The sequence below is a fragment of the Cryptomeria japonica genome, chromosome 2, assembly GCF_030272615.1.
Source record: "Cryptomeria japonica chromosome 2, Sugi_1.0, whole genome shotgun sequence".
Lineage (NCBI taxonomy): Eukaryota > Viridiplantae > Streptophyta > Pinopsida > Cupressales > Cupressaceae > Cryptomeria > Cryptomeria japonica.
Window position 1 is genome coordinate 648321801 of NC_081406.1, and position 24374 is coordinate 648346174.

General features: G+C 35.6%; 1 protein-coding gene across 3 annotated transcripts in view; it reads right to left on the bottom strand.

The window, feature by feature from the left end:
- Nucleotides 1-24374, bottom strand: part of LOC131054658 (rho GTPase-activating protein 7) — a 62539-nt gene that overhangs the window by 25888 nt on the left and 12277 nt on the right. For all 3 annotated transcript variants that reach the window (XM_057989226.2, XM_057989212.2, XM_057989220.2), the window contains 9 exons: nucleotides 21315-21385; nucleotides 21113-21191; nucleotides 20815-20959; nucleotides 20410-20529; nucleotides 14566-14643; nucleotides 14315-14370; nucleotides 14066-14135; nucleotides 11382-11469; nucleotides 705-948 (listed from right to left, as the gene is read on the bottom strand). In XM_057989226.2, coding sequence (XP_057845209.2) covers nucleotides 705-948; nucleotides 11382-11469; nucleotides 14066-14135; nucleotides 14315-14370; nucleotides 14566-14643; nucleotides 20410-20529; nucleotides 20815-20959; nucleotides 21113-21191; nucleotides 21315-21385 — 951 coding nt within the window. The remainder of the gene's footprint in view (nucleotides 1-704; nucleotides 949-11381; nucleotides 11470-14065; nucleotides 14136-14314; nucleotides 14371-14565; nucleotides 14644-20409; nucleotides 20530-20814; nucleotides 20960-21112; nucleotides 21192-21314; nucleotides 21386-24374) is intronic.

The following is a 24374-nucleotide window of genomic DNA, read 5'->3' on the forward strand; positions in this document are numbered from 1 at the left end:
GTTTTTCAGTTAACTGCCAAGTGAGACATAAATATAGTATACAAGACCCCTCATACAAGCATTTAGGAAGAGGATCAAATATAGTACACAAACCTTCCATGAAGGACTGGCAAGAACGGATCTTGCATAATATCCAGTTCTACTGTTGTCATATCAATTAGGATCGTGCACAATACAAATTTAGATTCTCAGAACAAATTTTCTGTAACATCATCATGACAGTAACTTAGTACTTACTCAAAGGAATAGGAGGGACCTGTAAATTCCACAAAATTATGTTCCCTTATTTATTTACAATTAATGCTTAAAATCATATTCCATTCTAATGCAGCAACAAACTGAAAAATTTAAATTACAATGTTACCTTAATTTTATTTAGAAAAGAAACTAACATCTCATGCATGACTAGATGCAAATAAAGACGAAAAAGATAGATTTCAAATTTAAGCAGGTGAATGTTCCAATTTTAAAGGTTTTAAATTTCAAAAGATTTTAAATAAGATTGTTGAAAAAATGAAAACCATTGTCATAAGGTTACAGATCTAAGCTTAATAAGGTTTCCTTCAATGCAGCATACATAATCTCCTTCATTTCAAATATGCTCTGTCACTAAATTACAAAACCCTTTCTATATTATATAACACATTATGTACACTCTATACTCACTACATATAAGTGATATCCATTACATAACAAAAGCTTACCACAAATATGCTGTCATACTCGTCCAAAAGAGTAGTCACAATTGCTTGAGCATTATTTGCTGCCGCAGCTGCAGCAAGTAGCTGAGCTGCATTGTCACCACTCCGATCTGATTCATCCTCGAGTTCACATTCACCTGCCAAAAGAGGCCTTAGTAGCAAGGGTGCCATACAAGCTGCAACTGCAGATGCTGTCATCCGGTTCTCTGATGTGTATGATGCCACAGCATGCATCATCTTCAAAACCCTGAAGTCAAACGGTATCAATTAAAACTTTGGTTCTCAAAGTGAACTAACCTACTTAACACTAAACAATAATATAGGTATTAATGCAAAGAAAACTAATTGATTGTAAATTTTTAGTATGCTAATTGAACAACCACTCAATCACTCCCTGTTTTGTTATCAAGTGAACTTTCTCTAAGCATTTGTTAGTAATGGCAATAGATCTTTTGGAACAGAACAAAAAAAAAATGTAAACCATTGAATCTCAATCATGTTATTTACTGTGTTACACCAGGACATGTCCCCATTCCTCAAACCCCTATCCCCATCCCCTAAGGCATTTAGGGGATAGGGGAACATTAGAGGGCGTCCACTAGCCATCCCAGCCAATATGAGAAAATCCGGAAACGTCCCGCAACGCTTCCACAAAATTGGGGACAGCAGGAAACATGTAGGGGACACCTAGCCGTCCCCAAGGCAATTGGGGATGTCTCAACCATCCCTTGACTGTCAAGGAGATCGCTAGGCATCGCCTACAAAAAAGCAAATTTTTATAATGTTTAAACAAAAAAGTTTATAACAATTAAAAAAATACACTTAAATCTATCATGGCAGCATTATAACAGCAATTAAATTAATCTTGATAGCAGTGACAGCAACGACTGTAGAATAACAGCAATGAACATATCATGATTCAAATTCGTAGTTAATGATATAAGTTATATAACAGTTTCACACTAACAGCAATAATTTGGATTTCTGACCAGTTAATGGGTTTCAAAGGGTTAAACCTTGTCAGCAGGTTGAGGGGGATAACAATTGGCGACCACCAGACTTGCGGTGGATCAATATAAATTTTGACGGTGCTGCTTGTGGTAACCCTGAACCATCAAGTTTGGGTCGCGTTGCGAAGGATGGCAGGGGGGTAGTGGTGGCCAAATGCAAGCAGCGGTTAGATGCGGGCTCCAATAATGAAGCCGAAGTTAAAGCGGCTCATTTGGCAGTCCAATTGGCAACTAGACTAGGTGTGGAGAATTTCCACCTGGAAGGCAACTCTCGGGTTATCATACATGCTATCATCAAAGGAGAAGCCCAGAACTGCAAAATTGACAAGGAGATAAAATTGAAAAGGATTCTTGTGCCAACTAAGCTCTTGATTTACAAGTTGGCGATGTCAGTATTGAAATTATCAACCCAATGGTATAAACTTGGGCTGTTTGAGGTGAGTTGGGGGTGAGTAGCTGTTAGTAAAGGGTGGAGTAGTACAGGAGATGCAGATTGGGCTATCACCAAAGTTTTTTTTTAAAACACAAACATTTATTGATTGACAGAGTCATTAAGGTGGCAAGATCCCAAAATCGAGTGAAACGGTGGGGATTTCTTCAAATCTCTTGTTTGGCGAGGGAGCAAGTTGGCATTGGGACGGAAAGGACAGGGTGGCAGCTAGCATTTACTATGTCGTACCAAATTTGAGCTGTGTTTTGGCAATGCAATTAGCAACTTGCTCAAAACACCGTATGAATGACAAATGCATTAATGCCGCACAAAGCAAGGCTGAAATTCTCAATTAGGTTGCATTGAAAAATAAATTGAATGAATGATTCAATAATCGGATAATCTATTCAACAATATACAAGCATATATAAAGAGATTACAAGGACGACGTTCTAAATTAAGAACAAGTCGTTTAAAGTGAACTACTAAAAAGCTAAACGCTAAATAAAGCTTAAAAGCTAATTAACTAAAAAGAAAAAGCTAAATGCTAAATAAAGCTTAAAAGCTAAACGACCACTAAACAAGGAACTAAATATAGGTGACTAAAATATAATTAAATATTCTAATACCCTCCCTTAATGGTCATTCTATCTACTAACTACCCTACAGAAGACACTGCAGGTCTTTTGATCACAAATGAAAAGAACACTTTGCTGCGGTGGAGACCCTCCCTGGATCTAAAAAGTGTTAATGACCAAGAATACCAAAATCCATCCAACCTAACGTTGGGTAACCAAATTGAAACCTGAAACCATGATTTTGAGGAAAAATCGGCAAACCCTCCAAAACTGAAGATACAAATCATCATTTTTGTGGAAAAAAATGGTATAAACCCTTGTAACATTTTTTGTGGAAAAAATCGAACAAAACCTTGAAACTTTGCATGGCAAGACCCAAAACACCACGTGGTAAGACACCAAACATCACGTGGTAAAACATTAGACATCATGCAAGAAAACACCAAACAACTACACGTGATAAAATACTAGACATCACGTGGTAAAATCCCGATTTTTGAGAAAAAAAAAACCAAGCAAAACCCTCCCATGGTTTTTTATGGCGTTGAATCAGAAAACCCACGCAAGCTTTGCAGATGACAGATAATAATTTTTAAGGAAACAATTCTAAACCCTGCGAACAATTTTTGAGGAAAAAAACTATGAAAACATTGGGACCTGTAGGGCGAGGTCTGGCCTAAATCACTCTGATCAAGGCAACGATATTCAGATATCGTGAACATGCACTGTTTCCAAGTGTGTTGTGGCAGATGTTTAACTTTTGTCTGTGCTCCAACATGATGCTAGTCAAAGATGCCATCACGGAAACCGAGGTTGATCGAGGTCAACTAAGTGAAAGCAAGAGACAGAAGAATCTGATTTTTTTTTTTTTTAAAATCAGAATAGAGGCAGCTGCTGAAAAAACTGAAACCTTTGGAGGAGAATCCTGGCATGAATTCCAAGGTTTGGAAGAAACCCAGAAATTCAAATTTTCTCCTAACTTAAAATGTGAAATTTTTCCTAAAAATAATCAGAAAATAAATAATAATTTGCAGAAAATAAAAAAATACCTCTAATCTTTTTTGTAAAAAAACTAGAAACCCTAGGTCGGATGTACAACATAAATGGTGCCCAGAAGACACCAAAATTCCCGATGTCCACAGAATTAGCAAAAATTGCTAACTATTTTTTAATTTCCAAGGCAAATTTGACGACACAAAATTCGAGGCACCCAAGAAAATTTGAGACCAACCCAAAAAATCTCTCGAGAAACCCACCAAGAATTTGAAATCAGAATGCAAATCCGATGGCTCAAAAATGAGGCACAAAAAACGATGCACCCATAAAAATATGACAACCCTATTAAAGTCTCGAATAACCCACCAAGAATCTGCAATCAGAATAAAAATTTCGACTTGAACTAAAGGGTCAAAACCCTAGTCAAAAATTGCAGAAACCCTAGGATATTTTTCAATCTACAAAAAAAAAAAACCTCCAAGTTGCAGGCCCAAAAATCTCCAAAACCCTAAAAAAAACATGAACTGCTGCCCAGCACAAAGAAATTCGCCCACGAACTAGAAACCCTCAAAAAGCCTTCAAAAAAGCAAAATCGTTTTTTTATAAAAAAACTATTAAAAAAAAAATCTGGAAAATATTCCAAAAATAAGGCCATGAATTTTTATTAAAAAAATCGCCAAACTCTAAAGAATCCCATCAACCCGCTCTGATACCATGAAAAATAAATTGAATGAATGATTCGATAATCGGATAATCTATTCAACAATATGCAAGCGTATATAAAGAGATTACAAGGACAACATTCTAAATTAAGAACAAGTCATTTAAAGTGAACTACTAAAAAGATAAATGCTAAATAAAGCTTAAAAGCTAATTAACTAAAAAGAAAAAGCTAAATGACCATTAAACAAGGAACTAAATATAGGTGACTAAAAAATAATTAAATATTCTAGTATGCATTAGGCGTATGTAGCAAGCACTATGAATCAATGTCAAGTCAAAGTTGGTGAGTAAATGTTGCATTTCTCATTTTCGGCAATTGATGTTGTGATAAACTCAGCGTATTCTTCTGCCTTTTGAGTATGGAACCAAATATTGTCTAATGTGTTCAAATTCAATGACAAAGACTTCCTCACACGGGTAAAGATCGTTCTTGGGGAAGAATATTTGAAGGCTCACTTCAAATATCACACTAATGGTGATGTAGCTTCCATGTTTGCAGGCATGGTGTTTCAAGCTAGAGAACGCAGAAAAGGTGAGATGGATTGTTAGTAGTTGTATCCGAGATGAATGATGCAAAGGATTTGAAAGTTTTATGAAGATGACACGGGACGGAAAGGGTTTTGTTTGTCCTGATGGACCTTGGCTCCAAATCGAAGAATCCCATCCGCCCCTGCGCCCATATCTCATATCGAGCAGAAAGAGATCTGGTGGGCCTCGGCTCAAATAGGTACACATGGTGTTAAGGAGTACTTGCTGGCTCCAGAATGGCAGGAAATTCGAAGGGAGCTGGAGAAGTGGGGTCCCTATGACATTGGAGAGTCACGAACAACAAAGGCTTCATCTTCAAAACACAAACGAGGTCGCCCGAGGGGTTCAAAGAAGAAGAAACCAAGGACACCGTGGATTGGTTTCCCACTAGAGTATTACAATGATGCAGCTGATCTTGAGGCGGCAATGGATGATGGAAGGGCTGAGAACAGCAAAGGCAAGGAAATAGTGGTAGCTTAGTGACAGTGTTATGGGCCCTTGTTTTGTTCATAAACTTTCGCGTGATAGACTTTGAAATTTTGTATTTTATGTAAATGATTATAAAAAGGATGCGATGGCTGTCTGGGCAGGGTAGTAATGACAATCTAAGTTAGGGAGCATGTTTTTTACAGTATTCAGACTTTGTTGTAAGTTACGGACTATACAGTTAGGAGGAAACTGTAATTTTTTGTAAAATTAATATGATTACCATTTACCGATCAAAAAATAATAATTTGGATTTCTGATTTCATTTTTTCAAAAAAGTTGTGAACTTCAAAATTGTTGATATGGTATTAAAGGTGTATTCGTCACAGTCTGGTATAATGTGGTATTGTGTGAGAAGTACAAACAAATAATTTATTTTCGAAATGTGGTTGCCATGCAGAATCCTGCAGACATCATCCGACATCATTTTAACATTGCTACTATTATATGTTGTTCATTGATTTAGAGAACTTGACTTTTATACACACACACACACACACATACACATATACACATACATATCTATATATATTGAATCCTCCCTATTCTGCTTACATAATATTGAGTCCTACCTCTAAAATAAAGCATCAATTTTTAAATTCTCATTGCAATTGTTCTCTGTATGAATCGTGAGCCCAAACTGAGCTTGCATTTTTGTATGATTGTATCAGTATCATGGCTATTGTCTTGCTCTCTTGATTAGACATCCATTTTATTTTCAAAAAGGTGCTTATATTTTATGTGCTCAAAAGTGTTGAAGTGATAGCTTCGGTTGGTAAATAGATAGTACTATACGTAACATGCAAACTTGGAATCTCCCACCTGAACGTTGGATAGAGAGCCGGGGGCCCTTTCTCATGCTTAATTATCACATATATAGGGCAGGCTGTAACGAGATTGTAGCAGAAATGTTCGATGCTTCTTGGGGCTCCTTTGGCGACCATGAAATTACTAAGCCGACTTAGACAACTAAATTGTCTAATTGACCTAATCGGCCTTAGATAATTTAGTTTCACCAATTAGTTAGGATAAAATAATAATTAAAATATATTCTAAATGAATTGATTGATATGTGAATCAATTCAATGATAAATCGTATAAACTAACTATTAGTCATTAGACATGTTGTTTAATGCATAACCGATCTGAGGGAAGAGGTGTGATGTTTGAAATAAGACATGATGTTTAGAAAAGACATCTTATTGAATATATAGGATCGGTCTCTCCCTCTATTAACAGATCGATAATAAGAAGACAAAGTATAGAAAATACATTCACACATTTAATATATCAGATTTTATTCAACACTATCAGCAGGTCGGATAAGCAATACATCGAATTGAAGACCCAGACAGATCACGTACTACTCTGCAGATCATATCTCTTGTTCTGCGAACTCTGTCATCTCTCAGTCTGCATTATACAACCTACAATCAGATTGAGTTCTCTCTTGTGACGTGATTTCTCTGTCTACCAGCAGATCATTATTAATAGAGCAGATCGAGCTCATAGTTTGAGCTGTGTAGAGACTATCTTAAGGGGTGAAACTAATTCATTGTCAAATAATTTTTGTAAACATAAGCTGATCACCAAAACTTAACATAGTATCAGAGCAGGCTTGAGCAAAGATCAGATCAGATTTATAGAAGCAAGGTTATCTTCTATTATTGCCTTCAAGATCAACTACTTCTATCAACGTTAATATGGTGAATAGAATTAGAGTTGAAGACAGACTTGAGGGAGCATCAAACTTCGTATCTTGGAAGTTTAGAATTATGCTTGCCTTAGGGGAAAATGAATTAAAGGAATTCGTGAAGAAAGCCATACCAGAACCAACCGAAGAGGATGAGAAGCTTCAATGGAAGAGAAAGAACCATAAAGCAAGGAACATGTTGGTTGACTCGGTTAAAGATCACATTGTGCCAATTATCTCCAAGTTGGAGACAGCATATGGCATGTTCAAAGCACTAGCGGAGATGTATGAGATAAACAACACAAGCCGAGCTCTTGCACTAAAGCAACAACTTCACCATGTCAAAATGACAAAAGGCGAATCCATCACCTCATACTTCATGAGAATTACAGAATCGATAGATCAACTCTCTACCATTGGATACACTATAGAGAGCAAAGAGTTAACCATGTTGGCACTCAATAGTCTCCCTTCTTCATGGGAATCATTTATTCAAGGGATAAGCGCAAGATCAAAACTTCCTAAGTTTGATCAATTGAAAACGGACTGCATTCAATAAGAGTCGAGATTGGTCACTAGAGGCATTGGTCAAAGTTCTACAAATGAAGACATTCATGTTCTTGCCTCGCATTCTACAAAGAAGCAGAGCAAGAAAAGACACTTCAAAAGGAAGAAAGATAAAGAATCCAATGGTGCTTCTACATTCAAAAGAAGGAAGGATATCTCTAAAATTCAATGCTTTAGATGTGACAAATATGGTCACTATGCTATGAAATGTCCAACTAGGACTATGCCTCAAGCTTCCATTGCGGATGTTGGTGAGACTCTTACACAAAAGGATTCAGATGGATTCATATTCTATTCAGCCCTTTCAAGTAATGTGCCTACCGACCACAATACTTGGATAACTAACAGTGGTGCATCTCGCCACATTACCGGATTTAGAGAACATCTAAATGATTTGGTGGAGAGAACTTCAAATGAACAAGTAACCATTGGAGATGATACTAGTTAATCCGTGAAAGGAATTATGACCTTTTCTCTTCACCTAAATTCAGGCATTTCCTTGAAATTGAATGATGTGCTATTCATTCCGAGAATTAAGCGAAATATTGTCTCCATATCAGCCTTGGAAGACAAAGGATGTCAAATCGCATTCATGGATGGCAAAGTCCTTGCATGGCTAAAGAAATCAAATATCAAGACAGCTCTAGTTATTGGAGTTTGTCACGGATGTCTTTATAGACTTTGCACTCTTCCTCCTCAAGCCTTACTTCATAATTCATCAAGTACTTGTGAGATTTGGCATAGAAGATTGGGTCACCTTCACTTTCGTGCACTACCTACAATGGAGAAGATAGTTACAGGCCTTCCAAAACTCAACCAAGAGCATGAAGGAACTTGCAAAGGTTGCGCATTGGGTGAGAACACTAAAAGTACATTTCATAATAGTGAAAGTAGATCCAAATGTATTTTAGAGCTCATTCATTCAGATTTATGTGGTCCTATGTCTATTGGTTCCTTGAATGGTTTCTTGTACTATGTTATTTTTATTGATGACTACTCTAGGAAGACTTGGATCTATTTTTTTAGAAGTAAAGAATCTGATGAAGTACTTATGAGATTTAAGGAATTCAAAGCTCTAGTAGAAAACATATCAAAAAAGAGGATCAAAGTCTTGAGATCCGTTAATGGAGGAGAGTATACCTCCGATAACTTCCATAATTTTTGCATTGAAGCTGGGATTAAGAGGGAGATTTGTGTTCCCTATAATCCTCAACAAAATGGTGTGGCAGAAAGGAAAAATAGAACTATTGTGGAAGCAGCCAAAGCCATGATCCATGACCAAAATCTTCAAACCTCCTTTTGGGCTAAGGCTTCTAGAACCGTTGTCTATGTTCAAAATAGATGTCCTCACCGTATTTTGGAGAATAAGACTCCCGAAGAAGCATTCACAAGGGTGAAGCCGAATGTAAGTCATTTGAGGATCTTTGGTTGTCCAATGTACGTACATATACCCAAAGATAAAAGGACAAAGTTGGAGTCTTCTGGCAAGAAGGGAATATTGGTAGGCTATAGTGAAACATCAAAAGCCTACAGAATCTACATTTCAGGGCAGTAATTGATTGAGTTGAGTAGTGATGTGACATTTGAAGAGGATGTTGCATTCAGAAAGTCCAAGGGCATCCATGAAGTGGATATTGAAGATCAAGAGCCTCCTCAAGATATTGAAGAATACCATACTCCTGAAATTCAGAGGGAGACTCATGAACCTGAAGAAGATGATGATCCAAATGAGCCCTTGAATCCTACTGACGGGCCTACTGACATTGTGATTGGTAAGAAACGACCTCTTTGGGCAAGGAAAATGATGCAAGAAGCTGAAGGTTTTGCAGCCCCAAAAGGTACAATTAGAAAAAGTAAGAGACCTCATAAGTTCTCCAGCTATATTGCATTGATGAGTCAAATCATTGAGTCAGAACCTTCCAGTGTTGAAGAAGCCACTAGTCAACAAGTTTTGAAATATGCCATGGCAAAAGAGTATCAATCATACCTAGACCGGAAGTAAATCTATTGTTTCTTCTAAATGGCTCTTTAAAATCAAACATGTTGTTGATGGTAGTATTGAAAAATGCAAGGCTAGGTTTGTGGCTAGAAGATTCTCTCAAAAAGAGGGAATTGACAATGAGGAAACCTTTGCTCTAGTTGCCCGGTACACTTCAGTCAAAACCATTATAGCTATTGCAGCATCTAAAGGATGGAGTATTCATCAAATGGATGTAAAGACAGCTTTTCTAAAAGGTATAATTGAGAAACAAGTGTATATTGAGCAACCTGAAGGATTTGAGGTTCATGGGAAGGAGTCTCATGTTTGCAAGCTGAAGAAGGCATTGTATGGCCTTAAGTAGGCTCCACGTGCTTGGTACAAAAGGATTGATCGCTGCCTGATGGGCTTGGGCTTCTCCAAGAATGATGCAGATTCAAACTTGTACTTCAAGGTAATTAATGGGGAAGCATTAATCCTAATTATGGTTCATTATAGTTTATCCATGGGAGTAGCCATGGAAATTGTGTCCATTTGCATTTGCACGCATGGGTGTAGCCATGATAGATCCACCCTCTAGGATTAGCCATGGTGGATGTCACTATGTGACTCAGATCTTGAGAAGGATTCCTCCCTAGCTAAGAGGGAGTGTTTAAGTGATGGCTTCGGTTGGTAAATTATTAAGCCGACTTAGACAACTAAATTGTCTAATTGACCTAATCGGCCTTAAACAATTTAGTTTCACCGATTAGTTAGGATAAAATAATAATTAAAATATATTCTAAATGAATTGATTGATATGTGAATTGATTCAATGATAAATCGTATTAACTAACTATTAGTCATTAGACGTGTTGTTTAATGACTAAGCGATCTGAGGGGAGAGGCGTGATGTGAAATATGACATGATGTTTGGAACAGACATCTTATTGAATATATAGGATCGGTCTGTCCCTCTATTAACAGATCGATAATAAGAAGACATAAAGTATAGAAAATGCATTCACACATTTAATATATCAGATTTTATTCAACACTGTCAGCAGGTTGGATAAGCAATACATCGAATTGAAGACCCAGACAGATCATGTACTACTCTGCAGATCATATCCCTTGTTCTGCAAACTCTCTGTCATCTCTCAGTCTGCATTATACAACCTACAATCAGATTGAGTTCTCTCTTGTGACGTGATTTCTCTGTCTACCAGCAGATCATTATTAATAGAGCAGATCGAACTCATAGTTTGAACTGTGTAGAGACTACCTTAAGGGGTGAAACTAATTCATTGTCAAATAATTTTTGTAAACATAATCTGATCACCAAAACTTAAAAAAAAGCAACGAGTAATGATATACATTTGAAGAAAATCAAGCCTCTCCTATCCTTTGGAGCAACACCCTGGCTACTAATGTTTTTAACTTCTTAGTTAAAAAGCAATAGTTTCAAATTTGTCCTATCTAATAGGGCCATCTTTCCCCATAGAAACAAAAAATTAATGAAGCAAAGATTCCTCAGTTAATCAAAAGGAATGCACAAGAGCATTACCAGATATCACTATAAAACTAAACAACCTCTTGAAATATGCATGCATAGAAACTGCACTCAAACTAAATTATCCTGACCAAGCATTCTTATAACTATACTGTCCTATATCAATTACCATAATATTTCAACCTAGCAAACCATATACCTCTGCAGCAATCGGCGATTTGGCTCAGGAAATGTCTCAGCAACAGCCAACCGCATTGCAGCAATTCGAGCCTCCTTACCTTCCATTCCTGCAAATGATCCAATATATGCTTAGAAACTTGAAGACTCGATAAGAAAACCTACTTATCAATAGAACTGAATAGACTTAATTGCTTTACTTAAATACCAAGGCTCGATTTGTGGTGGAGGGACAAACACATTTATGTCTAGTATCAAGGATCAAAGCAACTTGACATAACAAAGTTAGACTAGAAGCCCTCAACAAAGATACCATTAGGTACAAAAATACAACTAATACTTCATCTGCAATCAGAGGTTCAAAGATACCACATTCTTCTATAGCGATAGCATACTTGTGTGTAAAATAAACCATCTTTGGTTTAGCATTATAATGCTTGAAATTGTTTTGCCTTTGCAGTGCAGAAAACTGTAAGCAGGCAGCCCAAACCCCTCTGCAGTATTCTGTCATCTTTTTGCCATTATGTGCAGAAATTAGCCTAAAGCAAAATTCGTGTGACTATCATTTATTACATCTAGTTTCTGACTCCCTCAGCACATGCATTTTATTTGCTTAAACACTTTAATTGTCATTTTACAGTAATTAACCAGAGAATGTTTCTCACAACCAAAATAGTATACAAGGCAAGAAACTAAGCATTTCTAATCTTAATTAAAACTTAGCTTTCAAACAAGTGATTCTAACAAATATATTGACTTTTCTTTGGTAATTAGTATTGCTAATATGTAATATAAATAACTCAAGTGAACTGAACAGTAGCAAACATCCTCCACCTATCGAGTCATTTGTGTTGACTTGTGGATTTCTAGATTTTAATAGTATTAACTTCTTCCACAGCATACTCATGCTGATAGCCAAACATTGTAACATTTTTCCATCATTACACTACATTTCTCCAACAATATATTCCTTCAGTCTCTCTCCTAACAATTTAGAGACAACAGGATGTCCCTTCTAGCTTCTATGAGCTTCACCACCTAGTAGTTAAAGCTTACTAATACCATTATTAATGATTTTAAATGCCACTAGTAATGCCTTTTCAAGATTTGAGTTCAAGAAAGGCATGTGGTAATCACCACAGCTTACATTAAGTATCTAATAGTTTCCCTACATAGAAGAGATCAATTCCTTGAACCAATGCTTCTCAATTGAAGTCCACAGGAGATGTCTAATGATATTTTCAAGCTCCGCTTGCATCTAGTGTCCATGTGCAGGTTCAATATTTGAACATGGCTGGATACTTGTACAGCTATCAAAGCCAAATGCAATTATTACAAATATTCTAACATTTGAATAGAAATATTTAATAATTTGTCGTCGATCAATATAATGATTAAAAAAAGAGAATGTATTCTTTTATCAGCAAGCTCTGATAATCTGCTGAGCACATCACCCAGCCTCCAAGTTAATTCTGTAACAATTGTCTTCTACCCATGGAAGTTTGAAGGCCTTGGTTGTTAGTAGGATTGTAGTTGTAATACCTTGCTTCCACCTGGGATTTTCCACAATTATCCTTAGCCCTGTGCATTCTCCTACAGACATTATCAAATAATAGATCTAGCTCTAAAGGTGGGAGATGGTGATGATCCCTGTTCTCCTTCAAGCTTTACTATAAAGGTATACTGGCATTTATTGGAGACTTAGTCCCCACCTTTGGTCTTCCTCAGAAAAAAAAAATATTGAGAATCCTATGAAGCAGCAGCAATGCTGATAGAATCTTAAATGCAGTGGGAAGAAAATAATTGTACACTCACAATATAACAAGAAAATTTACCCTAGGAAATTATTTCAAGAATACTCAGCAAGACTAGTACTTTCTGTATTAAATTAACCATACAAAAAAGAATAAGATATTTTCCAATTGTGCTGAGCCTTAATATATGTGCAAGTGCTAACAGACACATCAATATAGCAAAGCATCAAACCCTAATATATACATGAGTTATTAACCGACAAGTATAAGATATTGTATTAAAATACAACAACTATATAACCGTAGGCCCAGAAACCACCTATGAAGGGCCAAAATAAAATCTTGGGTCTCCCACCGCTGAACCCCCTCAGTAGGAGCAGCTGGTCCACCATTACCCCCACCTCGGTTGATACTCCATATTTCCAATTGTAGCAAGTTGTTCATGCTTCATTTCATAAGCAGTGTAAAATGTGCAAATATATAACACACATCTACCATTCCTTGGTGCTTGTTATCTTTAAGGGTCTTCCCCTCACATGAATTTATGTGCTTGCACTTTATGGTTAGGTTTTCTTGCATTGCGCTTACTCTCACAAGTTTTCTTGTATGTAGTTACATTTCTCAAGTCCCAAGGTTTTTCACCCTCAATAATTTTTCATTATAACTGGATGTATTTTCCAATCCCACTGACCTACTTTGGTCACAGGACATCTAAATAATTTCGCTATCAATTTTTCAAAATTAATTGTATGTTTATAAATGAGTTAAAGCACCTGGATCTTGTGTAGCTTGAGTAGAGAACTTAACTCAATCTTACTGTACTCCATTTCACATATTGTTTCCATATTTTGTGATCCTAGTGGAAAACCATTTCAGACATTATTTTCATCATTGCTTATGAAAGATACAAATATGAAAAATTTATGGCAACATGTATCCAGAAGAGCCTTACTATGTGCTTCTAGTAGCGCAGTACAGCATGGGGCTGGAACTGGTGATGATGGCAACTCCCTCAGCACATGCTGTCAAAATACAATAAGAAAAAAGTGTAAGCCATAAGTATGAGTAAAAAATAAATAAACTAAACCACCAGATGAAACAAGATCGAAATATTCCAATTCATAACAAATCATGATATAAATGAAGATGCAGAACTATCTTACAAAGAACCACCCAAAAATTTTAACAGAAACTTAACCACCTTGATGCAATCACCCACAACATGAGCATCTTCATCTGGTGAAAATTGATTCCTTCCTGAAAGGATGTCAGTGTCAATTAGTAAACAGATTTAAAAAAACGCAAGGAAAAATATGAGAGCAAGTCGAGCATGAACATAAGCTAATTTATTACATGCAATTAATGATTATAAATTAATAAATACTAATTTTGATCTAGTATCAATGTATGATAAGAAATTAAAAACAGTAAAGGAGAATTTGATAGACCAACCTTGCTCATATTCATGGACCCGATGATCCACCTCATCAACATCTGCAGACTGACGCAAGATACCTTCTACTTTAACTCCTGTTCAAAAGGTGAAATGGCAGTTTCAGCACTAAAATATTAGCTGCATACGTCAATAAGTAGTGCATTTAACATACAAACAAAAATAAAAAACCAAATATATGAGTTATTGACAAAATAATATTAGCTAATTCCTAGTGGTTGATTACCTGTTAACCCAATAGATGAAAGTACTGCCATTTCAAGCTAAAAATTAAAAAATGTAATCAATATTCTGCTTGCAATAAATATATTAACAACCATCAATCTTTGTCAGTGAAACACAGAGTCTTCCTTTAAAACATTCTCGTGATTTTCCTCACGATGTTTAAACACCCTAGTAACTAAACTCATCCCATGTCAAATGGTTCATAAATATTAATATACGAATATGAATTGACTTCTCATATTACCATTCAGAAATCATTTTTTGCCAATGAAAAAGACAGTATTCCTCTGGAACGTTCTTGTGATTTTCATCATGACATTTGAACATTCTAGTCCCTACACATATCCCATGTCAAAATGTTTGTACGTATAAAGATATAAAAAGATTAACATCTCATTTTACTATTCATTTCTCACATGTAACCTCTAACCAAAACATTAAAATTAATAATTATAGCTTTTCAGCTGTAAAAAATGTAAAAAACATTAATACATAGAAGCCAATGTCAAATTCCAACCACAACTAGTGAAAGTAATGTAGAAGAAACTATTCTTTCCTCCATAAGCATTAGAGGAACTTCAGCAGACAAAGAACAAATTTAAATCACGCTGCACCTTCACTTCAACAAATACAAATGGAGACTGTTTCTTCCTTTATAGGCATGTATCAAAATAGATAAATGTTATTTTCAATTTTGAAGATTTAATGGTATGTTTTTGTGCATATATGTTCTTTAATATACCATTTTATATCTAACATATCCATAAGATATCATAGTTAAAGACTTCTAAAATTTTGCCCTACTAGTATCAGACACCACATCCATGCTTACTTTGTATACAAATATCTACTAGTATCTGTATCCATGGTGGTTATCAGGTTCAAAAGTACGATTCGTTCAGGAGATTTTAAAAAATTGGAAACCACAATTATCAAAATAAAATGCAGTAAAAATCTGTAGCAATTAAAAAATTCCATATACAATCCTACAAATCCAAACCAGTCAAAAAATCTGGATCAAACTAGATTTGAACCAGACCCTTTGGATTTCATGACTATGTTGATCCAAGCAGTTTAGATTCAAATTCATAATTGATAATGTTATGACTGCTAATGATATCGATTTGATTTTCAAGCACTGTCATTCATAAGGCTTTTACATCAAAATGTAAACCTAACAGTAAAACGTTTATAGCAATTTTAAGTTGATTTACACAACCACAAATAGCAGAATTGTAGTTTAGACAACTGTAGAATGAGTTTGATGATGGCAGAACAGGCAAATCTTGTTGGGTGTGCAGAAATGTGTATGTAAAAACCTTTCTGTATTTTTTACAACACAACAAATACATTTTACCATTAAATCAAGATTTGAAAGACCAGCGTAGTTAGCATGTTTCCACACAAGGGCCATAAAACTCAAATTGAGCAAATTGTTGCAATCCAGGTAAGGGGATCAACTTAACTAAATCTAGCAGCCTACAGACTCGCCCACAAAATAAAATGCCAACCAGAAGCAAAAAAATGCTAACTTCGTTAATTTAAATAAAATCTGCCTTCACAAACTAGAATAGGGTGATAAGAAGACCAATCATTACACACTCAATTCCTCACGCTCTGCTAAAGATGGCTTACAACTACTCTGAACACCACAGTGTTGCCCCTAATCCTCGAACAGACATAATTCAGTCCTCTACAGTCACTTCCCCAAAATACACACAGAGACCTCTGCTTACACACACCTCAATGATCACTATCTAGCCTATTCATTCAAGGTTTGGAATGCATTCCACAGAATAAAATCAATGGTTTTATTGTCTACTAGAATCACCACAACAATCATCTGACCATTTCCCATTCCTTTTTGCCCCAAAATAGCCTTACGTTTCCATTCCTTTCTTCTTTGCCCAAATTTGCAGATCTGTCATGTTTAAGGCACGTTTTTTCAAAAAATGACCTGCTGCATTTTTTGCCCGTGCCCTTTTATTCTTTATTGCCAATTTGCTTCAATTTCTTGGCTAACATCATCATGATGATTGGAAAAGCAATCCCAATCGCTACAGTTTACACCCTGCCCATTTGTCTTCAAAGTAGACTGTCTTCATGTTGAGCTGATCTAAACAAATTTCAACTGAGTTTGAAATTCCCATTCAGATCTATTTGGTTCCAAACAAAAATTGCCATATCATCTATAACAAAACCCTTGAACTCCATCTGCTTCTGCCAGAAATGGCTAGAAGACTCTTCACAAACCAAGGGTTCAACAAAAAGTCAAAAGAATACAACCAAGAACAGTTGAAGACCGAAAGGAAATAGTTGTGCAATAACTAAGAACAATTGCACAGTAACTAAGAAACCTTTGCGTACAAACTACGAAGGACCGTGCAGTAACTGAGAAACAATTATGAAGCCAATGAGACTGGTTTCAAAGCAAAAGGGATGTTTTACTGCTTAAGATGCAATTGAGATGATCCACGAAGTGATTGATTCATCCAAACATGCCATTTATTGAGAAATCCACACACCAAAACCAAGACCCACTTAACCATCATTATTGCATAATGAAAATAGTGTAGATACATAAACAAGAATAGCATGTAAGTTATTAAGCTAGAAATGATCTCTTAATCCTATATATTTTATTTCAAGTACAAATATAGTAAATTAGAGTTTAGTATGGATATTAATGTGGTATTCATCTTAGTAAAATAGTTTCACATGAAATTTTAAGCTGTATCAATGCTCCTGTAAATTATCTAAATCTCTAAGTCACAGGATACAGCGATTTTCATGGATGAGGTTCGAATTTAATCGAATTTCAAACTTCTATAAAAAAAATCGAATTTAATCGAATTTCCTCTATAAAGCACTGCTATCTGCCTCTAAACACAACTCAGCTGGTCGTGGGTATTCTTTGTATATGCTTTGTATCTATTGGGTCATGGGTGTCTGCAACTGCTGGGTTGCCCTCGGATTTTCTCCAACAAGGGTCGCTATTCTGATAATTTATTAGAAGTATACATATATTTAAAAATAAACAAAATTATAGAAGGCGAATTTTATCCGAATTTTTTTTCGAATTTTTCCCTTGTCGAATTTCATCCGAATTTCATGTCTGTCGAATTCGAATTCGGATTCGAACCTTGTGACTTAGCATACCTGTATAATATATCCAGTTAACAAAAAAAAAGACTGCTACACATGAAAGTAACTATTCTCATTTTCAGTAACACTGAATATGTAAGACTTTCTCAAAGACACATACACATATTTACACAACTGGCACGCTTTGGTTTTAATATTTGTCTGCTCTCCATCCTGTTAAAAGATAACCAAGGGGTTCAGGAAAGTTTTCTTTTCAAATAAAAGCAAGTCGCTCAGTTTTAAAACTAAATTTCAATGATAACACAATCAGATAGTCAAGGAGAAATGATAGAGGCATAATTACAACTTATTAGAACAATCTTGGCCAACCTATCCTCTGGAATGCCAAAGGAACAGGGATAGTAACAAACAGAAGTAGAATTGGAATCCTTTGTAAGGGTAATTGATTTTTACCTTGCACATGAGGGTACAAGTGTTTTTAAAGGAATTCTCAAAGATCTTCATAGACTTTAATCAAGCTTGAATGTGTCATGAGCCGGACCTTAGGACAAGAAAGAATTGAAAAACCATTCATTCTTTGCCTAGAAGCTGCCAATTCTCCTTCTGAGACCTGCATCACTTTTCTAGCAGGGGTTCATCCAGCATAAATTTTCTGGCTTCTTTGCTAGCTGATTCTGTGGGACCCACAGAAATTGTCTTCCCTTGCTAGGCATTCAAATTTGCATAGTTGGATTTCATTTTTGAGCTTTCTTCATTGATGGGTGCTACTGATCTGGTCATGGGATTTAACAACCATGTAAATATAGTCTATGATAGACTGTGGCAACTGTTACAAATCAAGCCCCATCTCATTTTTTGGCAAGACATTTCTATGTCTACAGTAATCCTGACAGCCCCTGACAGACTTATTAACTGCTAAATCATTTCTAGATTGTGGCTGTTGACTGCATCAAGTTTCTGAGTGAACAATATCCTTTGGTGGCAGAGCTACCAGCTGCAGCTGAACCCTTATACTGAGTGATATGGCTACAAAATATTGTAAATATCATATTCCGAATTTTTCTCTGAGTCATTGTAGCCCTGTCACCAGGCTGTGAGTCTGTAGGAGACTAAACTCAAAGTTATTAAATCTGAATTAGTGGGTGGCTATGCTGGTTTAAACGCCCATGCATCAGCAGTTGCATGCACCCTATATGTCAGGTATCAACAAAAGCTTCTTGTTGGTTCTTCTTAGTCTCTAATTCTAATGCTTGTTTGGTCTGTGATAGTGTTACAACTATTTGTCACTTGTTTTATGATTGTCCATGGTCTAAAAAGGTCTGGGATTGTTTTCTGACTTCTTGAAGAGTGCAACATTAATATTTATTGATGAGATACATTGTTTGGTGTTACAATATGTGATGAGTATTAATCTAGATTGTTATCTAAACTATGGTTTTTGTTCACTTCTGAATTCTTTGGCTTATTTGGCTTGAAGGAAATAAATGCATTTCAAGGTTAAAAGAGGGAACTTGCTAGCTTCTATAGAGATGTCACAATTTCATTGTTGCAGACAGTGGCTCCTTGCATCTCAGTCTACTCAGAAGATTAAAACTCTAGAATGCTACAAAAGACTTAATCATCCTGATGTCTAATATCAAATATGGAGCTGATGAGTGCCATGTAAAGAAACCTGTGTCTAATGAGATCCCTCCTGATCACTACTCACATTCTACTAGTGACGACATGGCCAGTGGTTAAGCTACTTCTGCTCCAACTCATGTTCCTGTCAAAGTGTATCCAGACAGTTAGCTACAGGAATACGTGGATTTCCAAATAAAGGTTGCTGAGAATCAGGTTACTCAATTTTTAGATGGCATTAACAAAAGATAGAAATCTAAAGCAGAAGGGAATGGCAAGCGACCTACTGTTGTTTGTACTGTGATGGTCTTTCTATATTGTGTCCTAGAGATTTTCATGTAAACCTTTTGCTCCTGGTTAGCTGCTACATTTTGGTAATCTTGTTTCTTGCTTCTGTTGCTACAAGTGGTGTTTGTAAATTGCTGCTCAAGTGAGCTTCTATTTTGTTACACTTTGTATAAATCGGTTTCTCATTTGAGCCATATTTGTAAACCTTACCCAATAAAATAGAGGAATAAAAAAGGCCTTTACAGAACATTAAATTTGATTCCAATTGCACATGCAACAGATTCAGAATGCAAATTTAGATAGAGAAAGAAGAATATGTTTTTACAACTCAAATGTGCCTCATTCATATTAAAGTAATTGGGAGATAAGAGGGAGATTTCATATCATGACAAATTACAGTTAATTTCCCATGACAAACCTCAACTAATGTTTGTGAAAAATACCAACAGCTAAAATGGTAGCAATAAAAAGCTAACTAATTGAAGTCTTGAACTACTAGATTTCCTTTCAAATGAATGATTGTATTGTATGCAAAAACTTCATGTAGCTGCACCAAAGATGACACAACTACACAAAAAAAACATAGAACAGTTGAAACATTTTACCATATTGCTCAATGAAGCATAAAGCTTTCTCCAGGAAGGAAGGACTTCCATCAATATCCTCCAATGCAAGAAGAATTGGCCTACCCACAACTAAAGACTTCACAGGCCGCCTGTCCCTCCCTGCATAGAACAGAGAAATAACGGTAAGGATTCACTTTATACACCACTTTCTTTGTTTGGAAGGGACTGCCTTGGTTATAAACAATTATATACTTGAAACAACACATATGTTTAATTTGACATACTGTAGAAAAACATCACAACTTACTGTGTTAAATCAAATTAAATATGACAGCATAAGATGGCAGACCTCTTCTGTAATTATATTTTATTTTTAACACAATATACAGAAAAAGAGCTGAAACTTAGGAGCTTCTAAATTTAAAAGCTGTCCCAATAACTTACAATGTTCTCCAGATCCATCTATTGCATCAGCAGAGTCATTTCGAAATATACCATTCTGACCCATAACAAGGGCTGCATTGGGTGCCTGAGCTAAAGCATGTTCTAGTGCTGTCTTCCATTCAAACAGATCTTCTAAAGTCTCTGCCTGAATGGTTATGAACAATAAATGCACCTTTCAATAAGTCTAAAGTAAATGTTAACGCAACCTAATAGCATTATAAATTATAGAATCAATAGGGCCATTATATAAAATTTTCAGTTAACCAATAGTATGAAATAGGTGACACAAACAAAAAACCTTAAGTGTGAAGGCTCGTCCATCACGTCCATCTGGAAAAAGTACAGTCAATAACTTCTTATCTTCTCGAACAATCACACTGCAGGTTTTATGCATAGAAACATGGACTAAGAATTTCTTTAAAATAATAAGTTCTGAACAAAAATAAAACAGAAGATACACTGCAAGATATTATCAAGATGACAAATGGCTGTTATTCTACCTTCCTGAATTATTGAGGTCAATCCCCCCCAGAGTTAAATTCACTTCTCCGCCTTTCTGAGGAAGAGCACTCTGAACAGAGTAAACAATGGAAAAAGAAAACAAAACTGTCAGTTATTCATTCAAAAAAATTAACAAACATTTGACACAGCCAGCCATTAAATAATAAATCTATATGACACCTAAATTGAAAAACAAATGGGAAAGTGCTTAATGATCTTCAATTGGACTGGAATTCTCATCATATATGATTACAGTCTACACCAAATAAGTATTAACGTCTTGACCAAAGCAAGAAAGAATAGAGTAACAAGGGCAATTGTCCCAAACACACAGAGATGTCTTTACAGAAGAAGTTTGCATGCCCAAGATTTGAAAAATTCCTCACCTCCTTCGCATGTCCAAATAAGGGCAAGCATTTCAGGAATAGGTGTATCCTGCCCTTTATAATGTGTTTTCTATACAGGGGCTCTGCGTTTTCTATAACAGGGGCTCTATGGAGACTTCCTACATAGCTATTTCAAGGAGACTCATTCCCTATATCATTGGAGCATCTGCATTGATGAGACTCCAACAAAGGTCAAAAAGATATTTAAAAATCCAGTTTTGTGTGCAAGTGTCTTCTAAACACAAGGTCATATCAAATAACCTTAAAACATTCAATAGAAGAAAAATATAAATTGTTCCACTTCCGAAGTCCCAAAACCCAATAAAAAAATAGAGTGAAAGCAATTTGATTTTAAATTCACAATTAAAAAATGGGGTATGGTGGGAATTGATTAAAAATAACATAAAATTGATGAATTGTCTCCATACGTATGTTAGCCAACTAGATTCTTCACTTACACTGCTCTGTGCAAGTCATATTGAATCACCATTGGATGCTATTCAGCCAATAGAATTATACATGTATAAGAACACACGATAATTTTTTGGCCATGCAGGTGTGGCCTTTTACTCTAATTAAGGTTTACTTAGCAAATTAATAAATTGTACCTTGTTGCATTAAAAATAACAGAGAATTTTTCCTCCTACAGTGCACTGCTTTCTAGTAGATGCAACATAGGATTCGATTGGCCTACTAATAGATATATGTGTAGACCATCCAAATTAACTGACTATTATTTAAGTGATAAGTGCTTGCAATACTTGCCAATGTTGAATGATATTAGTAATCCTAACTTTTGTTCTTTTTTGAAGAATCTGTTATATCAAATGATGAGATTATGACATAAGAAGTCGAATAGTGTGTATTTTATACTATAATTTACTGATGCTACATGGTACTATTATTCTTCCATGATCAATTCATAATTCTTTTTTGTCTAGTTATTGCAACAACAAAAATGTAATTTTAACACATTCCCCTGTAATCCCCTAAAATTTAATAAATGTCCATGTCCTAGGCACATGTCTAGACATCCTCAAATCTTCATATGACAGTGACAGAAAGTATATTAATGTCCAAAAACAGACAAAATATGTCAATAGAATTTTAGGGTACAACTAGAAATAACATAAGAAGGCAATAAGGAGTTCCAACTGGAGGGGACTAACTAAACTGAAATCAAAAGCACAAAGATAAATGAATCTATCTCACAAGCAGGATGAACCCAAGTCAGATAAAACCCTAAACATGTCAAGAAGATAATGACACATATTACAAACACTACAAAAACAATTAGAAAGGATAACCTACTATGCAAGAAGATAGGTGCAGTGAAGATCATGACAGAGGCATCACATGAAGTCATAAAAATGCAATGTGTTTCTATCAAGTGGGTAGAATTATCCCACATTGGCTATACCTTATAAATTTCTCCTTGTGAAGCCTTTATATTGATGTTGCGCTAAAAAAGATCATCCTGTGATCATATTTTCCAATAAAGTTCTGCTCTCACGGATGTTGCCCTCTCAAAGATGCCTACGTTACTGGTTCCAGATTCATCACTATAAGCATATTTGCGACTATTTTCCAAACATTGTATTACTTTTAGATGTTAATACTTTTATTTGATAATAATTTGCAAGTGAGATCCTAAGAGAGGGAAGTCCTTGGAAACGACCTTATCAAACAAATCTTCAATGGGAAAGACAAGTGATTAATTGCCACTACTTTGTCAATTAAAATTTTAATAGCTTTTATGACATCCTTACAAAATAATAGAAGACAAACCATTAGAGACCATCATAAAGCATATTAACAAAATAGACCTAGGTTTCAAGTTCAACATCGAGCAACTAGGCTTTCTTCTCAGGTATACTGCCAAAAAGTAAATAGTGATTTATGGAGAGGATCTAGGAGGTTGCATTATCTAGACATAGGGAAATCACATTTCCTATCTCACAGATGACAAAATAGTATCTACAAGAGGAGGAGACAACAGCCCAAACACACCTCATCATACTACCAAATAAGATTTTGTTGACCAACAGTTATAACATTAATAAAAAGTTCTGAAGTCATTAAACTGAGATATGAATATCACCATACCAAGAGAGTAAGGCCTAAAAGTTTAAATCATAAAGATTCAAACAAGCTGGGAGTGAATCTTTTTAATTATATAGCAAGCATTGAATGCCAGATCAAATAAGCAAAAAGCTCTTCATGGTCTCCACATATCACGACGGACCGATAAGCACATTTCTTAAAATACTTACTGTTGCACGCCAGACACACTAATCCTTACAATGTCCACCAACCTAATATGGATTCAGCACATCTCATTTGGAATTTTTATCTACAAGTCATTTGAAGCAACTCTCCAAAATTCCTGTAGATGTTGCCCTGTATATCTCAGACATTTGAGCCTCCTTTCCTTTTCCATTGTGTTTACTTCTAGCTCTTAAGGTCTTCAGCAGCTGCTGGATTTCCTTAGGTTACCTTTCCATCTTATATAAGATTCTTATCCATACATTTATCTGTGTATTGATTGCACCTTGACAGAAGAAATAGGAAATAGATTAGTTTGCAATGGCTGTTAAATGTAGAGGTTTCAAAGCACATTTCTAATTCTGAAGATGTTTCTCTCTGACTGCTAGAAGTTTGTCTGGAACTGTC